This window comes from Lemur catta, chromosome 4, assembly GCF_020740605.2.
Source record: "Lemur catta isolate mLemCat1 chromosome 4, mLemCat1.pri, whole genome shotgun sequence".
In the NCBI taxonomy this organism is placed as follows: Eukaryota; Metazoa; Chordata; class Mammalia; order Primates; family Lemuridae; genus Lemur; species Lemur catta.
This window is the reverse complement of record NC_059131.1, coordinates 68,419,859-68,442,307: the sequence shown is the minus strand read 5'-3', so window position 1 is coordinate 68,442,307 and position 22,449 is coordinate 68,419,859. Positions and strand designations below refer to the sequence as shown.

The following is a 22,449-nucleotide window of genomic DNA, read 5'->3' as shown; positions in this document are numbered from 1 at the left end:
TTAAACTTTTTGTAAAGCATCAATGATTTCACCATTTTTCCGCCCAAGCTTCACCATGAATTCGATGCTTGTTCTTTCTTCAATTTTAGCAGAATTCAGGTTGCTCTAATAGGGGCTCTTTTCAAACTGATATCTTATTCCTTTTAGTGCCTCAAACTAGATACTGTTCATATATGTTATAATAAGTTAGAACAAGTTTATTTTGGTGAAAAAAATTTGAAATACAGGCATAGCTTTTTTTCACAGTACACATTTTCCATGAACTTTTTGAAGACTCCTTGGTTACAGGATTATTAACCTTAAAAAGACAAAGCAGCGATGTTGCACAGTGATTTAGAGCATAATCCCTGGGTCCTGATTGTCTGACTGTGTGACCCTGGTCAGGTTCCTTAACCTCTCTGTGCCTCAGTTTTCTCATTATGTGAAAAGCTTCCTATCTCATAGGGTTGTTGTAAGGATTAAATGTGTTAAGACAGGTAGAGAACTTATTGCCTAGCACATAGCACTAAATATTAGATGTTGCGGCTGTTGCTGCTTGTAGAGAGCCTGATCAACTCCATTTTAGGCAGCATCAAATCAAGAGATGGACTTCTCCAGTTTGCCTATCCCTAGGGAAGCTAAAACATCACTGGATATATAAGAAATATGGAATCATTTAACTTAAAATTTCACATATAATGCCTTACATATGTGAAATTAAAAAGAAATAGAAACCAGATGGTGCTATCAAGTGGAATACTGAAAAATAAACACTTCTCACCAACTCCAACCTATGCCTGAGGATATGTTTGCTAAAAAAGTTTGTTTCAATTCATAACTATTTGCCACCTTGCCACCAATCGGCAAATCTGCTCGCGACAGTTCGCTGGAAGTCTACAGCCAGACAGCTGACGTTCTGAACTCCATGCAATTTTTTTCTTTTGCCCACTACATGGTAAATAAATAATGGGTTTGTAGAGACTCCAGATTATTGCCCTGTTCCAGGCGTGCACGTATCTGGGGCTGGCCTCAGTTTCCGGTTTCTGTGCTGGAAAAAAATAAACCAGAGGGCTCTTGAGTGCCCGCAGCTCGGGAGCGCGCAGGCTGCGCGGGGCGTGCACCCAGCGCCGGCCCTGCCCGCCCGCCCGCCCAGCCCGGCGTCTCTGCGGTCAAACTGGTTCGACGGCTTCGCTCCCCTCAGCCCCGGCCCGGCCCCGCCAGGCCCCCGCCCGCCGCCCGCCGCCCGCCCTCCCGGAAACCGAGTCCCTCCGGCGAGCGCCCCGACCCGGACCGGCCGGGCCCCCCGCGCGGTCCCCGCCCCGCAGCGCGCGCTGCCTCCGGCCGGCGCCTGGGCTCGGGGCCAGCGGGAGGCCGGAGCAGGAGCCCGGCAGGAAATGGGTAAGGGCTGGTGGCGAGGGCGGGGCCTGGGGCGCCCTCGCCGGCGCCCTTGACAGCGACTGTGTGCCACGCACCGGTGTCGCGGAGCCCGGTGAGCACCTGCGGAGCGGCTGTCCGGCCGGGACGCCAAGGGCACGGGGGCCTGGAGGAGGGAAGAGGCTGCAGGAGGGTTGAGAGCCAGCAGTGTAGCCTAAGAATGCAGCCTAACTAGGTGGCGGGGACTGGGCCGGCAAGGGGTCGCAACCCCCACTGGGAGAGTCCCGGGGCTTGGGGTGCAGTGGCTCTTCCAGCTGGGCGGCTGGATCTGGGCTCCAAGCCGGGCTGAAGAGCAGAAGGAGCCCTTAAAGCTGCCCAGCATCAGAACTAGGCGACACTGAAGGCTTTGCTCCTAATCCGTCATGGTCCTGTGCCTCAGTGGTCCCAGGTACCCATGCCAGACTGGACTCTTCTCCCGGGCCCCCTGCTTGGTGGGAGCTGCCTCCCAGGAGTGCACTGGGACGGAGGAGAAGGCAGCTCTTCCTCACCCCATTGGATGCTGGCCCCTCTCCTGGGTGTGTCTGGTGAGAAAGTACCAGAGAGAGTCCTGGGGAGGTAAACAGTGTCTACTCAGCTGTCAAACTCACATCCCTCTATGGTTTCTTTCTGGCCCTAGAGTTGAGTCTGGCTTGTTGTCTTTTGGGTAGGATGATGGGTAGTGATGTGAGTTCTTTCCTGGATTTTTCCAGGCTGCAAGATGGATTTTGCTGCCCTGATCAAAGCACTCACCAGACCTCTGTGTCTGTGGTCTGCACGTCTGTGTCAGGAGGTCAGCTTCAAAGTGAAGGCCTGGACAACTTGGGTCCCCACTTGCCCTTGAATTTCATTAGCTTAGCCCCTCCCCAAGCCCAGAGCTGATTGAATGTAATTAGTAACTAACTGGATATCTGGGAGCCCCTCTACCTAAGGAACATGCCGAGGTCAAGTTTAGACAGTGCGTAGTGCTGAGTGATTCATTCCTTTCTTTTAGATGTGGTATTTCCTCTATGTGGAGGATATGAGGAAGAGTCATTCATTCATTCAGCAAATATTTACTGAGTGCCAACTACGAATCAGGCACGTAGGCACAGGCAATACAGTTGCTCCCATTTACGTACGGGTTGGAGAAAGAAAATAAGCAAAGAAGCAGATGCATCACATTATTTTAGACAGTGATAAATGCTGTTAAAACAAAAACCTAAAAACCCAAACAGGGTGTTGAGGGACATTACAGTAAAACAAATAAGAGAAATCAGTCTTTAGCTAGAAAGTGTAGTAGGCAGACTTTCTAAATGAGGTGGGAAAATAGTACCATTTTCAGTTCCTGAAAATCTAGGGACATAGGAGAGGGTGTCCTCTGTTTCTGTGAACAAGTAATTTTAAACTGCTAATAAGGGATCAGCGAGCAATGAACTAGTGATGAGTAGCCCTCTCTGAAGTTCTGAAAGCATATTTGTTGTTGGGAGGCTTAAATCTAAGGCAGGGATTTAAGATTCTCCAGTAGACATGCTCTATTGACTCACTCAGTCATTTGTATATTTAGTCAACAAACATTTATTGAGGGCCTCTATGTTCCAGGCACTATTCCAGCTTTTCAGGATAGATACATCAGTGAACAAGACAGTCCTTCCTTTCACAGAGCTTATTTTCTGGTGGGAGAAATGAATGATAATTAACAAAAATGTTAATGTCATGTAAGATCAATGCTATGAAGAAAAGCAAAGCAGCTTAAGGGGTTAGAAGGTTACAGGGGCTGCTGTGTTCATAAAGTGGTCAGGATAGGGTATGCTGAGGAGATGAAATTGGAGCAGAGACTGAATGAAGACAGGATGCAGCCATGTGACTATGTGGGGGAAGAACATTCCAGGCAGAGGGAACAGCAAGTGCAAAGGCCCTGAGGCACGAGCAAGGCATCAGTGTGCTAGGCACGCTGGAGCAACTGGGAGGAGGCCAGGGTGGCTCTAGGGGCTGAGCAGATACCTGGGAGACTCTCCTTTGCAGGGGTGGGGCTCAGCCTGTTGACCAGAGGCATCCAAGGCAGCAGTATCCCCAGCTGCTGTGGCAGGAAGTCGTTACAAACTCTCAATGAAACTCGGGTCAGGCCTAGTGGTTTATACCAAGCAGGGCAAGAGGAGGTCACCAGAGATGGAGAGTGTGTCTTTTGGCAGAAGAGGTATCACTTACTTTTGTACTCATACCCCTCATCCCTCAAAACATCAGGGGCCCACACAGAAAGAACTAAAGTGACAGGCAGACCCTGAGGTTTTCAAATCAGTAAAGACCCTGGGAGCTGGAGATGAGGAGAAAAACTTGCCTTCTGGGAAAATTCCAATAATCTGTTTTTCATCCTTAAATTAATTAGATGATCTCATTAGCAGGCTTAAAAAAAAACCCAACAGGCGAGCATGTAATAATTGGCATTTATTGAGCATGTACTATATGCCAGGCCCTCCTTTGGGCACCTTATGTTCAATAATAACACAAACAGTCCTCACAGCCAGTCTGTGAGGTATATACTATTATGATCCCCCTTCACGGATGACAAAACTGAGGCCTAGAGAGAGTAAGAAAGTTGCCCAAGGTTACATGGCTAATAAATGAAGACCAGAATTTGCCCTCAAGTGGTGCTGTTTTTGAGCCAAGAGCTCTTAATGCTATGCTGTAGTGATGTCAGAGACCCCACCTTGGGCCCAAACTACGAAGAGATTCTGTCTGTCAAAATGGAATTCCGTCTTCTGCCCCAGCTTTTGGAGAAGCACAGAGTTGGCAAATGAAACTGATCACTTTATAAAATAGTTGAGGCCTTGTGGCTGATTCCCACAAATGCCCGTCCCAAGCTGTGGTGAGGACATGGGGGCGGGGTGAAGACTATGCAGGGTGCACTGGGTCAGCGAGTCCGGTCCAGTCAGCTCTGCCCCAGTGCTGGGGCCCAGCCTCGTGCCCAGGGCCTGGTTTCCCTGTGGGGTGTTGGAGCCCTTGGCTGTCACCTTGCATACACCCCTCTTGGATGTCAGCCCTGTTCCCATCACTCTCCTCTCCACCCTCGAAGCCCCAATCCAAGCTGGGCCACCTGCATCACGGATGTCATTGCAGTGTAGCCAGGGGCGAGGAGCGGTGGTCCAGAGCAATTCACACAAGAGATAGGGGTGTGGGGGAGCGGCAAGTGGGCATAAGCTCAGTGCTGTCCTATAAGCAAAGTGAGCCGGCCTGCAGGGTTGAAGTGGGGCCCCAGGAGCCATGGCCTAGGGTGGAGTAGGCTTTGTCCACAGTGGAGAGGGCTCCATGGCACATGACAACGGGGTGGCTAGAGAGAGGATGGCAGAGTGTGAGCACATTGCACTTCTCTCCTTCTTAAGATAGCACTTGCACAGGTTAAAAATATTTTTATAGGTAATACATGTGTTAAAAATCTTAATTCAAACAGCTCTTAGCATACACAGTGAAAAATGTCCCTCCCTCTCCGGTCCTCCAATCTCCAATTCTCCTTGAGACAGTTTCTCGAGAATACTTCCAGAGAGACATATTCTAATTGTAAACAAGATGTATGTATACGTTCCTTTTCCTCTTTTTCTACACAAATTGTAGAAAATAATACTCAGGTATATACCGTTTTTTTTTTAACTTAACATACTTAACATTTATTCTGCTTTAAGACATATAGGTGGACTTCCTCCTTTTAGGTAAATGTGTAATACTGTCTCGTCGAACGGGTGTACCGTATTGATCTAGCCAGCGCACTGTGGGCATATAGGATGTTTTCTGTGTTTTTGTTTGTGTGCTGTGATAGACAATAACGCATTAAGCATACTTGTACCTATATAATCTCTCATTTCTGTGACTGTTTCAGCAGGAGAAATTCATAAATGTGGCTCAAAAGTTACATGTATTGGAGATTTTGATGGATGCTGCCTTCCAGAGGCACCTGTGACTGTGTGGCTATGAGACTGCTGATCTCCCCTCGGCCCCACCAACTCCACATGCCATCAACTTTTTGTTGTAGCCAGTTTGACAGTTGAAAAACTGTCATCAACCGTAGTTTTCATAGGTGTTTCTTCCTAGTGAATGGTGTCGTGAGTCTTACATGTGTTTTAAGCTATTTGTCTTTCTTTGGACTGTTCATGTCCTTGGCCTGTGTTTTAAATTAGAATTTTTTTCATTGTTGTCATTGAATTATAAAGGGTCTTATTATTTCATCTTCATTCTTCATTCCTCGCCCCAGCAGCTGCCCCTCAGGCCTGTCGCCATCCCCTACCTCATGTGCAGCACCCGCTCTGGTATATTTATGATAGGTTTATCCTTGGATCTCGATGTATTCTAGAAAGATATATGGTGTTGATTTATATATGCATGTATTTTAAACTTACACAAATTGCATTGTGCTATAAATCATGCTCTTTTTGTAATATAATCTTTTTCTTACTTTTTTAAACGAGTGCTGTTTTAAAGATCTATCAGGCTTCGATGTATCTACTTGGTTTGTTCCTTCTGATTGCCACATTTTACTCCATAGCTGGAGTTATGGAATTATCATAACAGTTTAATTTTTTTATGATTTTATCCCTATTTTTAAAAATTATTTATTTAGATGTGAGAATTTTAAGGGGGTACGGATATTTTTGTTACATGCACACACAGTAACAGTTGATTCTTACTGGATTGGTGTACAAAGGTTGTATGGAGAAGTACCCTTGAGAGGTGAGCCTTGAAGGATGAGGAGGATTAGATAGATGGAAAGGAGGACGGGAAGGAAATGGAGCTGACCAGGGGACATGTGGACACACCAGAAACATTTAGGGAAGGCCCCGTAGCCTGCTGGGGCCGCAGCTCAGGGCGTGGAGGGTATCTGGCCATAGGAGAGGCTGGAGAGGTCTCAGATGCCAGGGTTGGACTTTCCCTAAAGCCACAGGGCAGAGGCAGTGGGGGCAGTGTTGGGCATGGGGGTGTCGGGTCAATAAAGATTTTCCAGGGCAGGAGTGATCTCTTGGCAGAGAATTAGGGTGGACTGAGAGCATGAACCGTGAGAGGCAGGTGGTTGCTGCAGGCCTATAGATAAGAGAGGAGGGGGCTCTGTGTGTGTGTGGAGCAGTGGGGCCTGGGCTCTTGCCAAGGCTGCTAACTTGGGAAGCCGGCAGATACGGTGCTGGTCAACAGGCAGGACCTGGGAGGGGCAGGCACGGGCACAGGCAGGGGAGGGTGCTCTTGGACGCATGGGCAGGCTGCGAAGTCTGATGTCGCGCTGCACATCTGGCGAGAGGATTCCTGCTGGCAGTTAGAACACTGGGCTCGAGAGGGGTTTGTGAACCTTCAGTGAGTAGGTGAGAGGTGAACATGTGGGAGTAGGTGAGGTCTCCCGGGAAGAGAGTGAGGGTGAGAAATGCCCGGCCAGAACAGAGCCCAGGGCAGGGACACAGGGAGTAGTGGATAGACAGGCCGAACCAGCCAAAGAGACCTGGTGCATTTTTGAACTCTGCCCTTTCCTGGCTAGAGGACCTCAGGAAGGCAGCCTCTCAGCGTGGACTCAGTGCTGCTGTGCAGCCTGGGCAGGGGTGGGGGTGGAGGTTGGTTATATACAACAAGACTCAAGGAGCAGTCCTTGCCTTCCTGGAGGCTCTCAGTGTAGCCTTGGAGGACGCATAGAAGTACTGAGACAGCCCATGTGCAGTGGCTCACGCCTGTAATCCTAGCACTTGGGAGGCTGAGGCAGGAGGATCATTTGAGGCCAGAAGTTCGAGACTAGCCTGGGCAACAATGAGACCCCATCTCTACAAAAACTTTAAAAATTAGCTAGGTGTGGTGGAGTATGCCTGTAGTCCTAGTTAGTTACTTGGGAGGCTCAGGCAGGAGGATCACTTGAGCCCAGGAGTTCCAGGTTACCGTGAGCTATGATGATGCTACTGTACTTCAACCTGAGGAACAGAGTGACCCTGTCTCAAAAAAGAAATTAAAAAGAAGAAGAAGAAGAAGAAGAAGAATTGCGACAGAGAGAAGGGACATGGCCCCGGAAGCTCAGGTGTGCAGGCTCTCCTTCCCAGACATGTGCTCAGAGGCCCCAGCACTGTTTCTGCTGGGAGCTGCCAAGCCAGGCTGCCCCTTCGTCCTCTGAGGGTGACGATGGATAGAGCGTGGATTGGCCCCTGCTGCTGCAGAGGGCACTGGACGGCACAGGGCTGTGTTGCTAAGGGCAGGATTAAGTGTGGGCACCTCCGGGAGAATACATGACCCTTTGGGTGGCCCAGGAAATGTCCTGCTCTGAGTGTGTCTTCCTCCTTCACCTTGCCAAGTGTGCCTGTTCTCTGTTTAGTGCCAGAGCTTTGCTTTCCTGCTAATCATACACACCTGAATTCCTATGCAGTGAGCATTATAAGGAAGACTTGCGGTTCCCTCTCCAAAGGAGTAATGCAGGAAAGGTCAGATCCAGCTGTACAGAGTGTCTGCTCATTTACATATCTCTGTCATGATTTTTGACATGAGAGTTTTATGGCTATAATATTATTTATTTACTGTTTTTCTTTGAATACATATACTTAAAAAATAACCTAAAGTAGGCATCATCTACTCTAGTGTGTTCCTAAGCAATAACATCTATAAATCACAGGTTTGCTGCACCAGTTATATTTTTTTCTAATGCATATTCAAATAAATGCTTAGCTATTAAAGATGTTTATTATGTGTACCACATACCCACGTGGGCAAACACAGCCTTAGATTTGTGGGTTCATGGAGAAGGTAATCTTGGGGCAGGTGCTTCCTACCAACCCTATGCAGGAGAAGAAAATGCCCTTTTCCTCTGCCCTCTTAGGTTTGGTAACTGGACCCTGTGAATTAAACTGACAAAAGACAGATTAATAGAAGAAAAAGGTTTATTCACATGCATGTGGGAGCCAACAAAAGGAGTATCTGTTTTGTTAAGTGGTTAAAGGTAAGGTTTATATACATAACTTAGTAGGGGAAACGGAGGGGGCAGAAAAAGTCTTCCATGAGAAGAACAAATGAGTTTCTTTAGGAAAAACAGATGTTATTTTAGGAGAACAAATGAGAGATAAAATTTATGATAATGTTTGTCTATACCGGTATGGGTAGTCCTTTTGTCTCCTTCAGGGCCATAAAACTCTCCTGGAGAAGGGATTTGGGATGGGTTTTATTCTTGTTCTCCCTTCTGGGAGTAGATCTGCCCTGAAGAAGGAATTTATGGCAGCCTTATTTCCCAAAAGTTACTGCTTTTAGTCATATAAGGGAAGCTCCTCCGAGAAAGTTTTTTTCTATATCTGTGAATCTCAAATGTCTTCACCTTAAAATAATCTTCATACCAACTCTGGGGTTCCAAGTGGGTCCCCACACCTGCATCAGAGAGATCACGTTGGCCAGAATGAGACCCTGTGTCTACAAAAAAATTCTTAAAAAAATTAGCCAGGCATGGTGGCACACACCTGTGGTCCCAGCTACTTGGGAAGCTGAGGCAGGAAGATCACTTGAGTCCAGGAGTTCGAGGCTGCAGTGGGCTATGATGCACTCCAGCCTGGGTGACAGAATGAGATGGTGTCTCTAAAACAAAAAAGAGAAAGAGAGAGACAAGTCCCACTGGCAACTTGGCAACCATTTGAGAGGTGGTGCTGGTGAGGATCAAGAACCATAAACACCTGTGCAGACCCTCTCACGCCTGCACCACGATAATTCTCAGCCTCCACCAGCACTGGGGGAACAGCGGTTGTCAGAGGATCTCCTAGTCTTTAAAATGAGCAGAGAAACTCAATCATTATTTAATCCAACAAATTTAATTTGCTAATACCTTTATGATTCTTGTGGATAATAAACATGGTAAATATTTATTTTAAAATACATACCAAACATAAAGTCTACCCAAATATACCAAAAGTGAGTAAAAAAGAAAAAAAAGGAAAAAAAGAAATTAAAATCATGTATACTGTTATCAGGCATAGATAGCTACTATCAATCAATGTTTTACTGTCTTATTGCCTGAACACTCAAACAAGTTCTTAAAAAATTGAAATCATGCTGAATATATGAACAGTTTTCTTAATAATATGCTGTGAGCATCTTTCCACTTCATTAGATACTCTTCAAAAACAAGATAGCTGACGGGCCATGATATGGCTACGTGGCTGTACTGTAATCGATTTATCTGATTCTGTATTGTGGATGTGGAGGTTGCGAGCATTTTTGCCATTATAAGTAACTATGTGCACATGTGTTTCGGCAGAAGTTTTGTGGGTGCGTCCTGGTGCCAAGGGGGCTGGAGGACAGAGGGTGAATGTAGAACCCAATTCACTGCTCACGTGAGAGGGACAGACCCATGACAAGTGGCTGCAGAGAACATGTTTATCTAAAAAGCATGGAATTGGGAGAGAGCCAAGGAGGGCAGCCGTGGGGAGGAAGGCTAGGGTGGACTTTCATGCTGGGGTGGGCAAGAGCCAGGGAGCTATGGTCTGGGCGTCCCCATCCCTCCCTGGACATCTGTCCACAATCACTGTGTTTCATGTGACTAGCCACAGGCAGGGTAGGGACAGTAAGGTTGCTGTACCCACCACGGGATTGGTGAGGCATGTGCAGAGATAGAAGCCGATCACTTCCTGCCCTTTTCCCTGATGCTGAGGCAGCACCGGCACACATGGATGGTGTGTGTTGGGAGGTTGGTGACGTTACCACTGGACTGTTCTCCCCTTTGTGCCCTGCCTCTCAGAGACTTCTCCCTCTCGTTCTAAGACCACAGGCATCAGGACCGGGACACCTTTGGCCCCTGCCATGTGCTCAGTCATTGCAAGCCATGGCACAGCCCTACCTCCCAGCTCCTTGGTCTGATCCGGGAGCCCACAGTGGAGCCGTGGCGGGCCGGGCAGAGGAACGTGGAGGGGCCCAGGCTGGGAGGTGGGAGACCTGGGAGGGGGTGGGGTCTTTGCTGGAGAAAAGAGCGTGCAGCCACCTTACTCCCAGGCTTCCCTAAAGGAGAAAACATTTATGGAGATACATTCTGGGGCACGGGGACCCAGTGAGGTGCTTCAGGCCTCCCCACGCACCCTGCCCAGTGGCTGGTGTCCCAGAAGGACAGTATTTAAGCTCCATTAGCTCAAGAGTTTTTCTAAGCTTCGAGCTGGGAGACATGAGTCAGGCTCACACTGTCAGGAGCTGTGCTTGCTTGGGAAGGAGGCCTGCTCTGGGCCTGGGTTGTATCTGCAGCGTGTGGGTGGTAACAGGGTGCAGCAGAAGGCGTGTTTGCTGGGCTTCCACAGTCCTGGGTCAAGATCCCAGCCTTACACTTAGTGCCTGTGGGAGCCTGAGCAACTGCTCTGACCCCCCGATTCCTCATCTGTTCTGTAGTGTGGGGATAATGATGCCCCTCTCCTCCCCCCAGGCCCCAGGGACTGGAGATGGTGCCTGAAGAGGGCTGCTGTGCGTGTCAGCACACATAGGTGCCCAGGAAAGGGTAGTTTTAAGTCAGGTGGCTGTTCCCCACCTTTGTATCTCCCTCCTCTGTCCCCTTTGTGTCCCAGGAGTGGCAGACTGTGTGCTGAAATCCCCAGGGCTCCTCTCTGGAAAGGTGGGCTCCACTCCCCCTTCTGTGCTCAGGGCGTGAGAAGCCACCTGGCACCTGTGCGGAGCGCTTCCTCTGTGGGCAAACAGGAAGCAGGTCACCTCGGGGGAGGCAGGAGGGCTGCCTGGCAGTGCTGTGTGCCCGGGGGCCGGGGGGCCAGGTCCGGGGGCTGTGTCCTCTGGGTCCTGGGGGGGGAGGACAGGCTAGGGAGGGAACCCCAGGAGGGGGCAGGGGGCGCAGCAGATAGAAGCTCGTAGCTGGCTGGGGCAGGAGCCACAATACCCTCCTGGCCTGGAGACCCCCCCCCACCCCCCCAAGTCTGTGCCGAGGGATCCTCCGGCCAGAGTTTTGCTCATTGCGGTTTTGGGAAGAAGGTAAAAGTTAGAAGAGACAGAACAGAGCTGGGGACTCCAGGAGTCTGGGAGGTTCTTCACACCACCCCCTGGCTACACCTCACACCCCCAACCCATGCACACCCCGTGCACGTACAAGACCCACTGCCTGGATGGAAAGGGGAGAGGCAGAGCCATTTCCCACAGTATCATCCCCAAGTCATTAAAGAAGAGATGAGCAGACGTTATTCACTCATCGAACGGCTGTGGAGTGGTTATGGGCCAGGCTCTCTGCTAGAAAGTGGATGGGCCAGTCCAGGGGAGGATGGAGCCCCATGAACAGCGGAGGGCAGGGCCTGGGCTCGGGGAAGTGGACAGACCACTGATGCCTCCCCTGACCAGCACTGCTCCAGTCGTGGGAGCCTAATGGTCACCTGGCTTCTGCCTCCGTGTCACCTCTCAGCCCTGCTTGTCTGTACCAATGTAGATCACTTCTTACCTTATTTGACTTCCCAGCAGCATTCAACAAAGTCACCACTTCCTCCTTTTGAAGCAAGCTCCTTTCTTGTCTTCTGTGACAACACACTCTCACCTCCTTGACAGTCTCTTGTCAGTCTCCTTTGCAGACTTGTCCCCTCCCATGCTGGGTGGGTGCAGCCCCTGGGCTCAGACCACCTCTCTGCTGGTCACAGATGTGCATTCGCTGCAGGAGCATTTTTCAGTTGCCTGCTTGGATATCTCACAGATAGCTCAAACCCAATAGTTAAAAAAACCAAATGCTGGGTTTTCTCCCTGGAGCCTCATCTCCCCATTTCTCTCCTGTTTCAGCAAATGCCGCTATTACCACTCATCTAGTCGCTTGAGTCCCAAGTCTGGAAGTTGCTCTCGGCTTCTCTCCTGTCATTCTAATCAAGCCCAGGGCCCACCACTCCCCCAGTGTGTACTCCCAGTCCTATGCCCCCCTTCCCTGCCATTACTGCCCCGCCAAGCCACTGTCCCCGTCACCTGGCCTCCTACAGAGCCTCCTGACTGCTCTCCTTGGACTCGGTCCATTGTCCATATAGCAGACAGATAACCATCAAAATAAGTACTCAGGTACTCACCGACCTGTCTTTCCCCACTTAAAATGCACCCTGGCTCACCGCCGGGGAGCTCCTTGAATCTGGCCCTGCCCCTGCCCCTCTGGCCCCATCTTCTCCCCGAACCCCCACAGGAGTGGCTCCGTTCCCAGGATTCATGGAGACCTTTCCCGCCTCGGAGGAGCAGCCCGGCATGCAGTTCCCTCCGCGTGGCCCCGCTTCCCCTGGGTATGGTGCGCCCTGCAGGGGCCGGCTGGCCCCGTGATGGTGCCCTCACCCTGCTGCTCTCTCCCTGTCTCTCTAGCCCTCCCTCCCCAGCATGCATTTATCCAGTCTGTGATGGGGTGTTGATTCATCCATCGCTTGTTTACTTTCTGCCTCTGTCACTGGATTGGAAGCCCCCTGAGTACAGGGGTCGTGTGTTTTATTCCTGGCAGGTCAGCAGCTTCTAGCATAAGGACCGCACGGAGTGGGCACTGAGCTGAGCCTTGGCCACCCGAGAGACTGTGGGCCTGAGCAGAGGGCTGCATTTAGGCCTGGGTGACTTTCTGGCTTACCCAGCTGGGCAGAGTTTTGTACGAACCCAAATACGGGAGGAAGAGCAGCACGGGGAGAGAAGGAACCAGGTTTGCCTCACAAACACTGAGTTCGGGGTGCTGGTGAGATAAGCCTGGCCCTAACTTTACCAGCCCCAGGAAGTGAACGGTGGAGGCCCCATCTGATACGTCCGAATGTGTGAAGGTTACAACCGAAGGTGACAAACCGTCATATAGAGTGTGTCCTGTTCTCCTATCCCCCACCTTTGTCGTGGCCTGGAGGTCCACGTTTGGGTTAATATTCTCAACCTCCTCTGTGTGGGCTGCTGGGCCACAGCCCACCCCGGCCTCTGGCCCCTGCCATGCCCCTACTCACATGTGCATATGGGTGGGTGACCTGCCCACAGCTCCAAGCCCAGTCCACACACCCCCTCATCAGGGCTCCTGCCCCTACCCTGCCCCAGTCTAGGGCTGCACAGAGCAATGCTGCAGCGTGTCCATGAGAAGGGGAGGCCATTCAGCCCCAGAAGCAGAGAATCCCCCAGGATCCTGGTGCCCAGGGTGTGGTGGAGAAACAGGGTGTGTGGGCTCCAGGTAGGCATGTCCCTGTGGACTCCATGTGCTTTGGGGAGGGGTGCGGCGGGAGGGAGAGCTAGAGCCCGACCCTCTCCACTGCAGGCCAGCATGGACCGTGTGTGGACATGTGAGTGGAGGAGTCCACTGGGCAGCTGGATTTCTGATGACTAGAGTGTAGGGCAGGGCGGGGTCTTTGGACCCGCAGCAGAGAAGTCTGTGGTGGTTGAGGCTGAAGCGGTAGATTGTACAGACAGAGAAGAGAATGGTACAGTGAGTGTGGTTCCCCACAGCCCCCGTCTCACACTTGCAGAGAATACAGCCATGGGGTTGGAGGACACTCAGTTCCTATAGTCAGAGGCTCTGAGTTCTAACCCCAGCTTTGTGACTTCCCAGCTGTGCAACCTTGGGCAGTGCCTTAACCTCTCTGAGCCTGCCTCTGGATCCGGATATGCATAATGGGTTTAGTAACACTTCATAAAGTAGGTGTGGAGAGTGGCTGAGGTGCTGTTGAGGGACACTTCATAACTACAAGGCAGCTGTGTCGGGTGACTTGAGACATAGTCGCATGAAATTTGAAATGTTAAAAACAGCAAAAGAAAAGTTGTCTGGCCTGGGGCCCTCCTGTCTCCCACTGGATGCCCTGCAGGGGACAGAGAGTGGGGACAGGGAGGAAGAAGGTGGAGCCTGCTCACAGTCTAGACCGGGGGCCACTTCTCCCTTTTCTCTCTCGGGCCTTCCCTCTGGGAGAAAGCCAGTCCGATCCAGGGCAGGTCCTTCTGGCCTGGTGTGCAGAGTGGGGGCCTCCGGGAGTGGGGACACGGGGAAAGGCCCAGGTGCAGAGCCTGGGAGTGGAGGCTCTCGTCTTGTGGGCAGGAAGTGTGGGGCTGAGCAGCTCGGAGCCCTGGGGAGGTAGTGGGGAGCAGGAGGGGTGTGTGTCGTGGTGGAGGGGAGCGGAAGGCGGAAGCACCAGCCGCCACAGCCGTATTCGCTGGGCAGGACTGTGCAGCCAGGACTTGCTCCTGGGGTGCCAACCTTCCCTTCTTGGGCCCTCTGGAGGTGAGCACGGTGGGCCTGCCTGGGGCGGGGCTGGAGGGACCCGGGGAGAGCAGGGAATGTGGAGGGGGCGGGGGCAGGAGGGCAGGAAGGGGGCAGTAGGTGCCGGGCAGTGTGTACCTCCTGCGTGTGCATGTGCCATGAGCCTGGCCTAGGCTAGATCCCCAGCCTCCCCTTTCCTCCTCTCTGTCCCCCTCGTCCCTCAGCCGGCCCCTCCCCATCCGGCCCTTCTCGGATTCCCTGCCCTGGCCCCCTTAACCCCTGCCATTTCCCTTCTCCAGCACCCCCAGGCTCCCTGGACTTCAGCCACAGTGAAGGGTGAAGGAATCCCCTTGCTCAACCTCTTGTGGCCTCCTAGGGTCCCTGTGACTGCTGTGGCTCAGTATCCGTGGGGGCTTTCGTGGCCAGAGGCCCCAAGGGAGCTTTGACCCCAGACCCCTGGAGGGAGGGAGTCAGGGCAGGCTGGGCTTGGGGCAGCTCTGGGTGTGGCCTCTGCAGGAGCTCAGGGTCCCCTGTCCATTCGGCCACTGGGGGCTCCCAGCCTCCCCTGGCCTTTCAGGGAGTCGAGGTGGGGGACCCTCCTTGCCGGTTTAGCTCTCATTTAGGCCTGTAGTCCTCATGTGCGGCAGGAACTATTTCCCTCCCTGTCGGGGACGCTATGAGGCCCACTCGTTACGGTTGTATCGTCATGGCAAAGGCAGCCTCATGGAGGGAACCCCCCCAGTCACGGCCCCCATTCTAGGGCCAGAAATTCCATAGTTGTAGTCACCCCTCTGCTCAAATGCAGGGAAGGGCGGCCTGTCATCAGCTGATGATAAATCCCCCTCGGGTTTGTTGGGCCTTAGCCCAGCTTGAAAGAGTGGGCCTGGGCAGGCCTGTCTCCCCAGCTTCCTGGGCCCTAGAGCATCGCATCGCCCCCTCCTTCTACGGAGAAAGAACCACCAGCATAGGGATTAGAACCCACGTGGGAGGGGAGAGATCCAGGGAGCAGGTGCGGGAGGTGGGGTGGGAGGACAGAGGGAGGAGAGGCCCAGCCCTGCCCTGAACTTCCTGGTGGTCTTCCCGGGCAGGAGCTGCCCAGGGGCCCCCTGGTGTGCTGTGTCCCCCTTTCTCTCTCCGCCGTCTTCTCTGCCCACGGCAGCCCCCATCCTCTCTGTTCCCTCTCTGTTCCCCTACCTGGCCCACCACAGGCCTCCAGCTCTCTCTACGCACATTTGCATGAAGGCTCCTTCCGTGTGGGCAGGATGTGGGCCTCCTCTGCTCACTTCTCTCACGGTGCTTCAGGCCCCGGTTCAGACAGGGCGGCCGCCCTGCGACTCCAGGCCAGGGAACTCCACTCATGGCTCCTGCCCGCAGGGACATCTCTAGCCCGGCCGCTTTCTGGGCTGCGCAGGGACACAGGACGGGTCACCTCCTAAGTCCTGGACGGGCCAGAAGCCTTCATACTTTTCCACAGGAAGGAAAAAATTTCCAGGGTAAAAGGAGGAATGTTTGCTTGCTGCGTCTGGACGCTCAAAGAGGGAGAGAGTCAGAGACAGACACCCTCCACCCTTGGGGTGGGAGGCTCAGGGCTGGCGCCTCCAGGAGGCTGAGATCCCAGTGTGTGCAGTTCGGGCTGAGCCTGACCAGGAGGGCTGTTTGTTTTTGTTTATTTTAGCATTTCTGAACTGACAGGCAAAACAGCAAAGTTAAACTGAGCGGGACATGGTATTTCTCGAGCACCTGCCATGGGCCGGGCCCAGCATGAGCACTCAGACCCACTCCGACTTTGTAACAAACCTGCAGAGTGGCTTTCCTGCATCTCAGTTCCCTGTTTTACAGATAAGGAACCAGATGAAGTTTTTCACCCAGAGTCACGTGGCTCATCAGTTGTCGAGGTGGGATGGGAGTCTGGTGTATGAGCCTGTGTCTGTGTTTCTCACCGTGACCCTGAGGTGGGCAAGGGAGGGCATCAGTGCAGGGTGCCCCAGGCTGTGACCCTTCCTGGTCAGGGCAGCCTTGTCCCCCAGCCTCTGCACCTGGTCCCTCGGCCAGAGTACAAGGCTCCTTCCCCAAACTGAGGGTAGAAAACAAACCTACTATTCAAAAGCACAATCCAGGTGTCATCTGTGCTTGTTCTTGCTTCCTAAGATCAAAAGGAAATTGCCTCGAAGCCCCGGGGTGGCATGGGTGGGGTGGGGTGGAAGGGACTCTGTCCTCTTGGTTCCTTAGACATCACTTTCTGGGTCCCTCACCTCCCACTAGCTGGACGCACGGCTTAGCCCCCGCAGGATTCTCCGTGAGAGACGCACCCTCAGCCATGGTGAACATTTCCTAATGTGGTCAGCTAAGCTCCCGATGGGAGAGCTGGCGGGGCACAGTGGAGCAGTGCTCCCTCGTCCCGCCTGCTCCTCCCTCCCCCTCTGCTCTGTACCCTACTTAAACATCCCGAGCCATCGCAGTGCTCCGAAAAAAGAAGGGCCACTTTATTGTAGAGGTGACAGGACCCACCTTACGAGGCATGTGGCAGATCTTTTATCGTGGATTCCCTTCCTCTTGCCTTTGTTCTGTTAGGATAACTGAAACACACTGGAGATTTCAAAAGAGATTTTACTAAACACCAGATGTGGGGAGAAAAAAAGGAAAATCAAGAAAATTTTAGATGCGTAAGACCTGGGCTCTCTGTTTCCCAATTCCTGGCCTGCTTCTGCCGAAGAGGTGCCATCCTACCTCCAGGAATCAAAGGCTGGTCTCCATCATTGCCCCTTCCTAGGTCAGACTGCCCTCACCCAGGGGACTGGTGGGATTGCCTTGATGGCCCTAAGAAGCAACCTCACCCTTTTTAGGTCACCCCACCCCTTCACTCAGGGCGAAACTATTAAAAAAAGGGGGGGGCCAGGCATGGTGGCTCATGCCTGTAATCCCAGCACTGTAGGAGGCTGAGGCAGGAGGATCTCTTGAGGCCAGCAAGTGCCAGACCAGACTTGGCAATATAGTGAGACCCCATCTCTAAAAATAAAAATAAAAATAAAATTAGGCGGGCATGGTGATAGGCACCTGTAGTCCCAGCTGCTCGGGAGGCTGAGGCAGGAAGATTGGTTGAGCCCAACAGTTTGCGGCTGCAGTGAGTTGTGATCATGCCACCGCACTCTAGCCTGGGTGACAGAGCGAGACCCTGTCCCTAAACAAATAAATAAGGAAGGAAGGGAGGAAGAAATCTCTTAAACACATGGTTACACAGCATCCGCTCCACAAGTGGAGAGCACACACAAGGTGATTGAATGGGTGGGTCCTCCTCCTGCTTTCTGTCCAGGCTGCTGCCTAGGAGCTGAGGCTCATAGGGACGTTTTGGCTGTTGACCTGGCAGGGGTCTGCCTCTGCAGCCCTCGGAGTACAGGGCTTCCTGGAGGAAGATGCAATTTGTTCATGGGCAGACTGGCCCCCATGAGGAAGTCATCATGTCATACTGATGCTAATTCTCCTTCTCCAAGCCTCAGTCTCCCAGTCCTCTGGCCAGGTTGTTGTGGAGGGAGTGTTCTGAGGATCCGTCCTATCTGTCTGTCTCTCCGTCCATCCGTCCCTCTATCCATCCAGCCACCCCTTCTCTGATTTTCACTAACATTTTTGAAGTGCTGCCTCTCAGCGAAGCAGGCGCTGCACCGGGCAGTGGGGAAACAGGAATTCGAGTGACCCTCTGCTTCACAAGGGAATTCAGGAATGTCCACAGGAATTGACTTGTGGGTGGGAAGGGAGAGTGACACTTAAGAGAGACACAGACCTGGGTTCACACCCCAGTTCAGGCCACAGGAGGGCCTGAATGGCTCAAGGCAACACTAACCTTTAACTTTCTAATGCACTTGAACTACAGTATAACTCTGTGCCCCTAGGACTTTGTGGGTGGGAGTGGGTACAACACAGTCACGTAAAGTGCCTCAGTCATTCAGCATTTACATGCTGAGACACAGCGATGAACAGGAAGCACAAAGAACCTGCCTTCTTGGCACTTGCCTGTTAGGCCAACTAGAATCGGCGAGTGAACACACTAGGAACGAACGACACATTGGATAAGTGCTCTGAAAGCGAAGCGTGTGGGATGGAATGTGGTTGGATTGAGTCTAATTGGTTTGCAGAGTCATGGCCCAGTCAAAGCACTCACGTGTCCCCCACTAATACTTTGGTCTGTCTCCACCACGCCCCCATTGCCTTGGGCTCTGTCCAGTTCCCACTAACCCCCCACCCAGCCTATTCAGATCCCTCAGGCCCCAGAGATCTGCTCTCTCCTCTTTACTCTCTGGAAAGCTGTGGCAGCTTCTCTGACTTTTTCCCCCCCCCAGGCTGTGAAAAAAATCCAGCATGGAACACTGGGTTCCTTCTGGGAAGGTAGATCCAACCCTCATTTATGTCTGGCATGGTCATTAATTAACATTTACCTGTACTGCTGCTTTAGGTACAAATACGCATATTTGTTTACAAGTACACATTTGCAAGGACACATGCAGGACTCCCTCTCATCTTATAAAAAATGCAAGATGCCCTTTCCAGTGGGCCCTGCATGTCGTTCCCATTCCCATTGTTGGCACGGGAACTTCTGTCAAGTGAGCTCACTGCTGAGAGAGGGTGAGTTGATGTCATCCTGCCCTGGCAAAATGCTCCAGTGCACGCAGGGACATGAGGCTGTCACCCATTCAGATACAGTGTGTGGGGGTGGGGAATGAGGACAGGAGAAGGGATCGTGCCCAGGAGGAGCACCAGGTGGGCCTAGACTGGCCAGGCCTTAGCAGGGAGGGAGGGGGCTTTGGGGCCTGGGAAGGGAGGCAGTCAGGTGGAGCTGGGGATGCCCCGTGCTCGGGCCCCTGTAAACCAGGTGCTTCTCCCCAGCCCTCCCCTCATCTCCCGGGAGACATCTTCCCAGTCGTTCTCTGTACTCCGTGGCTGCTTACTTGGGGTTGCAGTGGTGGGATGTTTCACCTCCTTGCTCACACTCGGTCGTTCCCCACCAGGCAGGCCTGGGAGGGAGGTCAGGGACCCGGGGGGCTGCCTGAGTATAGACAGTGGTTCCTGAGCCTCACTGACCCCTTAAGCTTTGGAAGTCGGACTGTCACAAGCCTCACCCAGAGAGCACTGAGAGTGGAACATGGGCAGCTGCTCAGGCAGAATAGGTAGCGCTACTGACTCTCAGACTTGGGAGCAAACCGTGCAGACCCTCGGCCTGTAGCCTGGGGATGGAGTCTTCAACGAAGAAAGTGAGGCGAAGGGAAGATAAGAACAGACGTGATGAAGCCAGCGGTGTGTTTAAGACATGCCACCGGGGCCTGTGTACTTAACCCTGCACTTCTGGAGAGCCAGCGCCGTGAGGGAAACCGATTGTGAGTTACCAGCCTCACAGTGTCCATTGGATCAAAGCAAGCCAATTGCTTTGAGGAAGCAGGGCATTCGGGGATCCCTGTAAGCTGGGGGCCACGTGCGGGGGGTGGACACGCATGCTTCCAGAAAGCACCCTGTGAGGTTCCTAGCTGCACCTGATAAGGGCCCACCCAGAGTGCTGGTGTGGCTGACGCGCTGGGCAGCTCTGGCACTGGCGCTGCAGCCGCAGGCAGGCACAGCCACCACAGCCCAGAAGGCAGGGAGCTCCTCCCCGAGGGGCAGGTGGTCTGCTCAGTGCTGGGCAGCAGGGCTGAAGCGTCCTCCCTCCGTGAGGCCTGGGCTGAGCTTCGTAGACAACAACTCACTTTTCCACCTGGGCCAGATTGCACAGCTGTCAACAGCTTGCAAGAACCCAAACCAGCCTGTGATCTGGCCTCGTGAATGGTGCAGGCCCCAAAGACAGGGGCCTTGGAAAGCGGAAATAAGGCAGGCCATGGGCTTATCTGCTGGGTGCCTGGGTGCCTACTTCTTCTGAGAGTCTGTTCCAGCCTCCTCACCTCTGGCCTGGGTCCCTTTGGCTCCCATGTGCTTTGGTGGCCTGTGCTGCTTTCTAACACCCCCAGGCATTCCCACCTCTGTTCCTGCTGCCAGCTACCTCGTCTCCACTCTGCAATTCAAAATTCCTAGAGAGGGATCTGATTTGGCCGGTCCATCCTTTTCAGCCAAGCCATGTAGGCCCCCTTCAGCCAACAGATGGGTGTCTTTGGGGCAGGTGCTGCCCTGATGTGTATATGGTGCACCCTTTACCCACCGCAGGGCTGTGGAGGGCAGTGTCCCTTAGCAGCGGGCATAGATGTGGCAGGCACTCCAAACACATCTGACACACCACACGTGTGCTTCCAGGGGCTGACAGCCCTTCCTAACCTGTGTTTGCTTTGGTCATTTCCAGGGTAGATGTGATTCCCGGTTACCCCCTGGGCCAGCGCTCCCCCTAATCCACACAATGGGACTGTGAAGGCGGAGTGGATGATGGGCGACTACGGACTCTCTGACCACCCCCAACCCATGGACTTTCTCAACATCTATTTGGGAGACAACCTGCAGCCCCACCCAGGAGCCTGCCTGAGAGAAACATGCAGCAGTCAGGACCCTCCTGAACCCCTCCGACAAGATGCTCCTCCCCAGGGCTCAGGGGCGGCGCTCACACACCTGGGGAGCTGCTCTTCCCAGGGGGAGCACAGGCAGAGCGCAGCACCACCTGGGGACAGCCGTCCTCTGGGGAGCCCACGGCAGAGCCAGAGCACGTCTACGCAGGTGGTTTTCTGGGCGGGCATCATGCAGGCCCAGATGTGCGTCCTGGACCTAGAGGAGGAGCTGGAGAAGACAGAGGGGCTCAGGGCTGGGCTGAGATGCTGCATCCCCACAGCCCCAGCAAACCTCCCCGGGGACATGGGCCTGTGCCCCAGCCCACCCGAGGACGAGGACTCAGGGGAAGACAGCGGCGGGCCTGAGGACGGGCACCAGGCTTGGCCGAGAGAGGGAACCCCAGGCTCTTCTCCGGAGTGGGGTGCTGAAGAGGAGAGTATGTTCTTCAACAACCCCCTCTTCCTGGAGAGCCCTTGCTCAGAAACCAGTGCTTCTGGCGAGTGCTTTTCCTGGGGTTTCTCAGACTCCCACGCAGACGTGAGGACTGGACCCGAGCGCCCGCAGACCCTGGAGCCCCCACTCCCAGGAGGCGCGGTGCCGTGGGAGCTGGGCAGTGAGCTGGACTTGGAGGACGGCACGGCCAGTGGACAGAGCACCCCTCCGTTCCCTGTGCCTGTTTACAAACCGCACTCCTCCTGCTGGGCCTCGGTGGCCACCGCTGAGGGGACTCCAGCAGCCCCTCCTGGTCAGTGGGAGGGTGAGGTAAGCCCCCTCTTGGGAACCAGCCCAGGGCTGTGCCGGGGACCTGGAGGGGAGGGCCTTCCTCTGGGCTCACCAGGCCCAGAGCATTCTTTTCTGATGCTTGGGCCTTTCGGGGTCTGGAGTAATACAACAGAAAATCAGGACTGGTGTGGCCTTCAGAATTGTAGGAAGTTTTATCAATGCCATAATGTCACCTGAACACGATGGCAATTAAGTCCACAAATAGCTCCATCTCGCTAGCGCCAAGGGGCTATGTCTAGATACATTCAGAGAACAAACAGCTCCTCCAACTGCAGCGTGTTCCAGGCTGTTCTCAGATTCTTCCCCTCCCACCTGCAAGACATTCCCGACTGTAAAAGGGAAGGGGGCGGCCCGCAAGGGGAACCTCTACCCCTAACAGAGACGGACGTCTATTTTAGGAGTCCTGTCCTGTCTTTTCATGAGAGATTTTGGCATTTTGTTTCTTTAGCTCACCCGTCTTTCCTTCTCACCTGTCCAGTGTCAGTAGATAAGGCGCGAATGACAATGGCGGAGCTCTTCAATATCAGCTAGGGATGAGGACAAGTTCTGGGAGACAATAGGGAGCACAGTATTCCCGGGGAGGCCTCTGCTTCAGAGATAAGGAGACCCAAGATGGCAGAGGAGGCTGTAACTTTCTAATCTCTCCGTTCCCTGAGAACAAT

At 53.1% G+C, this 22,449-nt stretch overlaps 1 protein-coding gene across 4 annotated transcripts in view; it reads left to right on the top strand.

Moving 5' to 3' along the window:
* The first annotated feature begins 1,334 nt into the window (after positions 1-1,334).
* PSD4 (pleckstrin and Sec7 domain containing 4) overlaps positions 1,335-22,449 on the top strand; it is a 35,354-nt gene continuing 14,239 nt past the window's right edge. For 2 of the 4 annotated variants that reach the window (XM_045550058.1, XM_045550055.1), the window contains exons 1-2: positions 14,228-14,518; positions 20,808-21,766. In XM_045550058.1, coding sequence (XP_045406014.1) covers positions 20,885-21,766 — 882 coding nt within the window. In that variant the 5' untranslated portion in view covers positions 14,228-14,518; positions 20,808-20,884. Of the gene's footprint in view, positions 1,378-14,227; positions 14,519-20,807; positions 21,767-22,449 lie in introns of those variants that run through there. The other 2 variants (XM_045550056.1, XM_045550057.1) reach the window with 2 other exon arrangements.